We start from the raw sequence: 9,384 nt of genomic DNA on the forward strand, positions 1-9,384 counted from the left end.
TTTAGTTGTTCGACAATTAGTTTGAAAACTGTCAAATACTATTTATCAGTAAGTTTGCATCAAAATGTAGCGCACGATAACTGTTTGTTTCAGCATTAAAATGTAATCTAAATCTTAAAATTAAAATGTTATATGCAATTGTGAGAGGTGACACTTATGGATGCAACAAATTTAACTAAGGGCGTATTGTTTCTTTACACGCCTTTGTGCTACTAGTCGAAATTGCACTAACCAATTACGCCTGCAATAATCTTAAATAAGGTGAGTGCTAAATATATCCATTCTCAGCAGGTTTTTCCACCATGCAGTGTCAGGGTTCACAATCTCCTTTGATTAACATATGCTTGTTTGACACAGCAAGGAAAGTGTCATTTCATTACATCACACTTGTTAGATAAGCTCAAAATTCCCAGTTTCATTTTTCCCTTTGTGTTATCGATCTGAATCATTCACTTCACAATAAAACATTTATGTATTTAAACAAAGTATATTGAACCGTGCACTTGGCAGAAATGGCTAAACTTGAAAAAAAATCTGTTCTAGTTCTCTATGTTGGTGGGACAATTGGGATGAAAAAAAACAAGGATGGTGGTAAGACGAACAATTCTAAACTACAAAGCTTTGAAGTAGACACTTTTATAGTGTTCGTTCCGATTCCCGGTGTCTTCCTGGATCGACTGAGAAGCATTCCTGAGCTTCATGACCCGAAATCCCAAGTGGGCACCTTTCCTCAACTGGTTTTACCGTAAAGCATTCTCAGTTTTTTGACACATAAATTTAAAATCAATTGTAGCCAAGTGGATAACACTGTTATAATTTATGAAGTAAAAGAGTATGATCCACTCCTAGATTCATCTAACTTGACGTCAACAGATTGGATTAAAATAGCAAAAGACATCAACGTAATTATTTGCAGTGTGTTATCTCTAAGCATAACGTTTTTTCAGGATAACTACAAAAATTTTGATGCATTCGTGATCTTACATGGGACTGATACATTGGCATATACATCGTCCGCATTATCTTTCATGCTTCGTGGATTGGAAAAACCCGTCATCGTTACGGGTGCCCAGGTAATAATAGTTTTAATTCGGTAGCACCAGTAATCTGAATTTCAGATTTCAATTTTTGAACATCGTAGTGATGCAGTGAACAATATTCTAACGTCTTTAATTTTATCAACTTACTGTATACCTGAAGTGTGTGTTTTTGTCGGTAACAAATTACTAAGAGGGAACCGGGCTACTAAAGTATATCCGTCATTGTTTGCTGCTTTCGATTCACCAAATTATGGTGTAATTGGTACAACAGAAGCTGACATAACAAGTAAAATTCGTTGTTTAGTTTGTAATTTGATAACGTTTTTTCAGTTTATAGAGAACGCATTTTAAAACCAGACAAAAGCGGTTTTGGGGTAAATACGACTTTGAATACCAACGTGGGAATCTTAACTTTCTTTCCCACAATTACCGCTTCTTTGGTAAACGAATCAAACTTATAGAAACACCTTAAAACAAAAACTTTTAGATTGATAATTTTCTCCAATCTTTGAGTGGTGTGGTCATACAAACTTATGGCAATGGAAATATTCCTTCAAATCAAGAGGACATCATCAATGTTTTACAAAATGCAGTCAAAAGAGGAGTTATAATAGTCAACACATCAATTTGTTTACAAGGATCAGTTATTGCTATCTACGAAACTGGAGAGGTCCGCGGAAAAAAATACAGTGACATTTTAAGAAATTTGGATTTCAGGTCCTTGAAAAAATTGGGATAATTAGTGGGCATGATATGACACAAGAAGCGGCTTTTACTAAACTGGTCGTGGTTTTGGGGGATCCGAAATTGTCTCACAAAGAACGAATATTGGTAGGAGTTGGATATTCAAATAATGTCTTGTAATTTACATATGAAAATTTTAGGCTCTGAAGAGCAACATTCGGGGAGAGTTGACTCCAGTAAACAAATGAATCTAGTACTTTTATAAGTTCAAGTTTTATTTTGCATTTTAAAGGAACATAATATTACCTAAATATATTTTCTAAAGGAGAAACTTTAAATAGTTTGAATTATTTCTTGCCTTGCATAAACTTAAAAATAAAAACATAACAAAAGGTGGCAGTTCTAAGAATCAGCCCTTACAAAAATGAGAGTTTAGAACTTGTATAATTCTGAAACTACTTTTTAGAAACACTTAAAGATTGAAAAACGAATACTGAGCCGTTGATATGTCTGTATTTGCAAAAACTGCGTTACCATAATTATGCTGGCGGAATAAATGGATTGCAGGTAAATAAAAACCATGACAAGTAAAAAAAAAACAAGATTATTAAAGACAGATCTTGTGAAAATATTCTAGTACATAATTAGTAATTAGTGTCTTCCTTGATAAACTGATAAATTCTCAACTTCATAATCCAGATCTAATCAGAATTACATATTATGTAAATTTCTCTACAATAAATTGGTAGTAAAGCAACAAAAAGGAAAGGCAAATTGACTGATTTTTAAAATACGTAATTGGGGTTTCCAATTCTGTAATTCCAATAGAATTTATTGATAATATTGATAACAGAGTAGACAGCGATTAACTTAATTGATAAAATCAATAAATTTTCAAAAATTCTTGATATACATACATTTATAAATACACTCCAATAAATTTTTACACAAAACCTATGACGGTTTTGTTATCTGTTATCGTGCATGGAACTCAAACGTTAGCTTATACATCCTCTGCATTATCCTTTATGTTCAACGGCTTGAAAAAGAGCGTCATCGTTACAGGATCGCAAACAAGCATTGTGCAACAGCTTTGTCCACATTCTGCGAGCTTTTACATTACCAATTTCTATTTCTGAACCCCGCAATGACGCATCGCATGCTCTTTAAAACTGGCTACGTTCAGAAAACCAGAAATTTGTATTTTTTGCCAACAAATTGTTAAGAGCCATCAAAGTGCGACCGGAACACCTTAATGGTTTCGATTCACCAAACTATCGCATTCTGGGCACATCTGAAGTAGACATAAAAAGTGAGTAAACTCATTGCTTTAATTTAATTGTTAATTTAATACAAATTGCGGTCTTTCAAGATCGCATTGTTAGCAGCAGTGGGTCTTGCACTTGTATACAAGTTTGGACGCCAATCTGAGCTTGTTCAAGGCATTGGCAACAAGGAAAATATCACCTAAAAAATAATTAAAAATAATTAAAACTTAATCAATTAAATCAATTTAATTTCAAATTAATTAACGATTGCAATATTTATTTTAATCTCAAATATCATTACTTGGTACTCATGGTACAAACATTATCACAAATGATAAATTAAATCGATAATAATTACAATCTATCGTAATTTCGTGATAAGTAATAATATAAAAACGATTTTATTAATTTAAACAAATCATAATTTGTCACACGTTCACTTAGAAGAGTGTGAAACACAATTTTATCCTAACGCTGAATCTCTATGCAGTATTTTAATGAAAGGTGACGACTACATGAAATACTTTATTACATCCGTATTTAATGCCCAGTTAATTACAAGCTTCATTAAAAATATTCAAACAAAAGCAACTAACAACGGCTTTATTGCATTTTCAGTCATTGGCACCGTTCGTAATTAAATTGAACTTTGCTTTGTTGTGATAATTATGCGGTGCAAAGTGCGCCAGATATTTGCAATATGGCTGTGTATAAAAATCTTCCTGCTTCTGTTGCCTACCTCTTCTCCTAATCTCGTCTAAGAATCTTCGTAACTCTAAGCCCTCTAATAAACGTGCATGTTAATTCTCTCATAACAGGAGCGCTCCCTAAATTGAAATTGTGGAAATGTGTTCTCAAGTACGTAATTTTTTCCAAAAATGCTTTTCATAACGAGAACAATGGCGTGCAAATAAAATTCTCAACTCACCAACTTTTGTTTACCTCGCATTTACATCTAATTAATTTCACTGCACCCTCACACACCCCCTGCAGCGCCTTCCAACCACTGTCTGTGACACAATGACGACGAACATCTCCAAAAGCCGTCCTTAATGAGTTGAGAGGTCCATGATTAAGATTACGGCAGAAGTTGATGAGAAGTTGAGCATCTTGGAAGTTATGACTTTAGGGTCGACGCCTCAGTCACACATTTTCGTGATTGATGGACAGGATAACCCTTACCTTTAATTAGTTTTTTAAAGAGATCGAGTGGAGATAATTGAAACGTTATTTATTCAAAGAGAACAAACGATGAACTTTCGAAAATTGTTTAGTATTACGAAACAGTTCCATTGTTAGAATCGTCTCGATAGGGTTTGCATAATAGGTCGTGTATCAAACGATTGCCCTTAGCGGAATTAAGGTAAACGACCTGTTTATGCCGTGCAGGACGGTGCTATAATTCGCCCCGCATTCTTCACCCACACTGCTGGTCAAGAGACAAAGCGGTATTAAAAGAAATCCTAATCACTGAGAGAACGTCGATTTTAGCTAGCTCATGACACGGAAGCAGTAAGGAGGTACTAAAAATTTGAAAGGGTTTATGGCTATATCCTTGCTGGTTTTAGCAGGCCTAATTGGTGCTAACACCGATGAATTATGTCTCTTTTGGTATATTTGGTCAAAACGAGCGACATTCCATATACAACCGCGATCGCATTTATCTTTCTGTCAGCATTATCTGCACACGTCCTTCGTTCCCAGCTTCAATCCCTTCAGCAATTTACCAGATACAAATCGAACACAATGAACGTTCGCAATTAGCATAGCCGTGGAACCGCTACTTACATTTTTCCTCATCTCCAGTCGCCATCCAAGAACTTCCCGTAACATTTAACATAAATCGGCCGTATAAATCTATAACACGACTCGTTTCCTTCGTTAACATTCACGAAACTAAATTCTCTTTTAATTAATGTCTCTAATTGTAAACAGATAATCGTTTAAGGAATCTAAGCTGTAAAAGTCCGCGCAGCCATCTTCGGAAGAAGTCCAAAGAGTCGCTCTATTCCAGGACCACCCGGTCGATAGCACCGCTAATCTCCCTCTTTCATGCTAACAGCAATTTGCACGTTAAAAAAGTGCAGAGGCAAATTATAGACGCGCCGTCGAAATAAACAGGATATTCCGATTTAAACTGAGGCTGAGTTATTGTCGCGTTGGAGTTTGGTGGAAATTCTATGTTTATCGTTTCCCCTAAAAAGAAAATAAAATGTCCCCAGGTGTTTAACGTAAATAGATTCAATCTGCTCGGGCAGTTTGGAATAGTACACCGCATTCTTGTTGCGCTCTGTCTCAATTTGTATTCCGAGGGCAAGCCACTTTTATATTGCCGCCCGTTTAAATTCAACACTACACAAAATACTGCATTACAACAAATGGCTTTTATAACTCAAGTTAATGGAAACCGTCACTTTCTACAACCGATGCTTTTCCATATTTGTTCAAATACCTCCACCGACGAGGAGCTTAAAGATGAAGGATATTACCTCCAAACGCTCCAGATAAGAATTTGCAAATTCATGGCACCAACATTAATAATGCTAAGTAGTTAAACGCCTGTGTTTCAGTTCTGCTTTTATTTAGACCTTTTGCTTCAGCTTTTCCCAGAATAATTTCTTTGTCAGAATTTAATAACTCCATATAGGCTCATTGCAGGTGCGCAGCGACAGGTATTCATTATCTCCGAATTCGACAATAATTTCCAAACCGCAGAAGTATTTCACGGTTTGTTCCTCCGCCTGCCTCCGAATGTAACTAACCCATGTGCTTTTATTTAGAAAATTGTTTTCTGCATCGGTGCTCCTGGTGAAGATAGCGCTCCTGTCTTAGCAAACTGTTAACATGACATTCACTTCTGTTGTGAGAATTGACAATCTAAGATAATTCCAAATGATAAACTACCGCAGTTGTTTTATTCTTCGTACGAAAGCACGCTAAAAATCCACGACACTGCGCTACCTCCAAGTAGTTATCTTGATGTATCTTTGTACATCATCGTCTTCCTGTCGAGGAAGCTGGCAGTTTTATATTTTTTTTTAAAGAGCATCGATAGGCGTAAGCTGCAATTAAAGGAGATTTAATCAATTAGTTTGAAGTGGATGATGATCGCACCCGACAGGTTGTATGACTTGTAACTTTTGGTGGTTGTGTTGTAGTGTGGCGTACGAAACGATTATTATTAAATTATATGGTGAACCCGGAGGAAAGTTATTTATTAAATACGTGTCAAAATATTCATATGGACACTGAGCTTGATATGAATAAGCACTAAAATAACCATTTACAGGTTATTTGGGTTTTACGAGCTGATTATGTAAATTTTTCAAATGAGGAGCTTAACCTATAATTTTCTGAACGGCGATATGAGGCCCCTGCACATGGTTCTTTATAAGAGCACTGGACCATGTGACGGCGATTGATGAAATGCCATGGATTAAGTTTTAAAGTTATGGTCATGATCTGTGATTTGTAATCAATGGCTGTGGTCAACTCCACAGTTTTTTACCTAATGCAATTTATCAGTATCATCTGCCATCTAAATTCAAAATTTCTGCACCAAACTAGGTCGCATTGTTCCAGTTTTTACCACAAGCACAATGAAAATTACCTTGAGATGTCTGCAATATTAATTGTTCTCATAAAACTATGTAGCTGTGTCATGAACTATTCCAACCACACCTTCGAGCTACTTCCAATTTTACAGACTTTTTATTTCATGTGCACATGTTTCAACACGAGAGGAAGCTACAAAGAAAAAGTTTTGACATATTCCACGATCCTCCGAAGTCAAATAAATTTAAAACATGAACACAAATCTACCAGTTCACCACAGGTAGCTTTCAGCGCCAAATCTTGAAATATGTTAATCATTTACCGTGAATTAAAAGGCAAGAAATGCGGGAATTATCTTGAAGACGAATAATGAACTCTATAAATTTCTGCCTGGTTTAATCAGGCAACATGTTGTTTTTAGAAGTGCACTTTTCTTTGAAATAATATTGTAATATCCTGTGCTCTCCATCAATTCGGAATTTATAGTAAAAACTGTAGCACATTTATGTTTCCTGGAGCTTTTACCATTTAATTATATCAAATACGCGAAATCCGTTGGTTTCAGACAACCAAACAGGAATGCTGAATAATTAAAACAATGATTGATAGGTCTGCCTGTCATGTTAATATGTTTATTTTATTCATATGATACAAATGCCGAACATTTATAAAATGTTGCACTTGCACGTTTTTTACCAATCACTACTGACCGTCCCATAAATCATGATTAGGCAACTTCAAATAATGAAACGCCATTTTATCCGTAATCAATCAGTATCAGTGTCGAGGGTGTGATTCTGGAGATTAAGAGGAAAGTGTGCGGAAAGTGCACATCATCTAAGAGTTTAAAATCCCATTAATCCGACGGTATCTGGAAAATTGTCTGTCGTATCATGCATTTCATTAAATGTGGTTTAATGATTCACTGATCTGAATCACCGATTCTTGTGAATAATTTCCACACTGCTGTGACCTAAGGGCAAAATCGAGATTTGTTGACACTATGGCTTAAAATATTCTTTTAATTTATTCATGCGCACACCTACACTGTCTCCGCAAAAAATCGGTCGTTCTGAGACAAATTATAATGGCAAACTTGTTCGAGGAAGAAAAATGGAGGTGATTAAAATACATGAAAAGTAGACATGACGTGTATAAGGACTTTCAATGTCGTTAAGTAGCGAAAAAGAGAGATTTGTAGTAATTTATCGCGAATTTGGACGCGAAAGGCAAGACGGAGAAACATTAATTAGGCGAAAGAAATATGGTGAACCAAATGTCGGTGTGTATTTATGATCGATACTGTATAATGCCTTTGTCTGTGTGGTGCTTTAATCTGACTGATAAACGAACAGTTCTATTCATATTTGAATCGCCCTTTTCCTCTACATGTACTTGAAAAGACGGCTATGATGAATCAATCGTTAAAAACAAGAGGGCTTTAAAAGGTCAAATGAACAGAGATTTTCAAGCATGTGGGTACAGATATACGTCATTTTTCCTGCAGGGAATTTACCAATTTACAAAGGAGCAACTTTAGAAATCAGTAGAATTTGAAAAGAATAAGTTAGATGCCTGTAGTAAATTAACGTCAATTTTGTTTAATATGTTGTTTCATAAGCATCTGTCCATTTTTTTACTAATCGATACCATCATTTTATAATAAGTACACAGTTCTTGTTTGACATTCCTCAACAAAAATCAGTATTGTGTAACTCGCTCTGTCGAATGACCAATCAGAGTCGCATTCTCTGCAGGAAAAATAACGTGTAGGTGTGAGTGTAATTTTTTCTCTTCTTCCGATTTACAAAAGAGCAATTTTATAAATCAGCAGAACTTTAAAGGGATAAAATAGATACCTGTAAAGGACACATGTCAATTTTGATTAACAGATGGCTCCACAAACAACCGACAAGTTTGTAGTAATCGAAAAATATAATGATGAAAAACCATAAAACCTGCACTGAAAATAACGAGAACAAGCTTATTGCTGATGTGACAGTTTGACAAATGTGACAGTTGTTGATCGACATTCCGCAGAAATTGCAGAGTCTAAAAAATCAGCACTGAATGACCAATCACAGAACTGCATTTCAAATTTAGCGGCTACAAAAATTCTCTGCAGGAAAAATTAGGTTTAGTAGATCCCATTTTCATTATGTGTGGAATTGGGTTGATCATATTAAAATGTACGGTCTCGATATTTTCCTGGCATTTGCACAAAACCAGGAATTTTCATAATCGTAAATTCTCATTTGCATCCCCGTTGAAACTACATAAAACCGACATTTTGTGAGTGGATTAAAGTTTTAAAATGCGCACTCCATTTAAATTCCAAATCAAACATTATTTAAATCGACCGTCCTTGACCATCCGCCGGGATTAAATTATAGTAATCAGCTCTAATTGAAAATAGATTGAAAATTAAAAACGCCTGACTTTGTATTGGGGTCTATAATCTATAATAATCAGAATTTATGAAAAGCACAAAACTGGTACAAAAAGTCGAAAATCCAATCCCCGGATTTAAAGAGCCGCTTTAAAATTCCGGTCCCATCCGCAACGAAAATGAAGAAAACGACGGGGGAGTAAAAATTTCTTAATCGAACTAGTCGAAATCCAATCCTAATCTTCATCATTATTCCGTGAGTTCGCCGCCCCCAAGATTCCGTCTCTGCCACCACCGACAACATCTGTAATCCCCGCCACGCCTGATCATCAGTGCGCCACCACGTGAGTCGAATCTTGATCAAACTCTTCTCATTGTTGTTATGCGTCTGTACGAAGGTGAAGTTATGGCCTTCGGGGTGCGTGTAAATATGTACTTACTTTATAGT

General features: G+C 35.7%; 1 protein-coding gene across 1 annotated transcript; it reads left to right on the forward strand.

Annotated features, from left to right (window-relative positions):
• Positions 1 to 371: 371 nt before the first annotated feature.
• Positions 372 to 2,044, forward strand: LOC148181373 (60 kDa lysophospholipase-like). Its single transcript, XM_088042544.1, has 9 exons — positions 372 to 591; positions 643 to 745; positions 794 to 902; positions 948 to 1,073; positions 1,119 to 1,326; positions 1,371 to 1,480; positions 1,528 to 1,710; positions 1,758 to 1,871; positions 1,925 to 2,044. The coding sequence occupies exons 1-9, from the start codon at positions 513 to 515 to the stop codon at positions 1,970 to 1,972; spliced, it is 1,080 nt and encodes a 359-aa protein (XP_087898670.1). The 5' UTR covers positions 372 to 512; the 3' UTR covers positions 1,973 to 2,044.
• The last annotated feature ends 7,340 nt before the right edge of the window (positions 2,045 to 9,384 follow it).

The sequence above is a fragment of the Gnatocerus cornutus genome, chromosome 1 (genome assembly GCF_029298725.1).
Source record: "Gnatocerus cornutus isolate USDA-ARS CGAHR chromosome 1, icGnaCorn1.1, whole genome shotgun sequence".
Lineage (NCBI taxonomy): Eukaryota > Metazoa > Arthropoda > Insecta > Coleoptera > Tenebrionidae > Gnatocerus > Gnatocerus cornutus.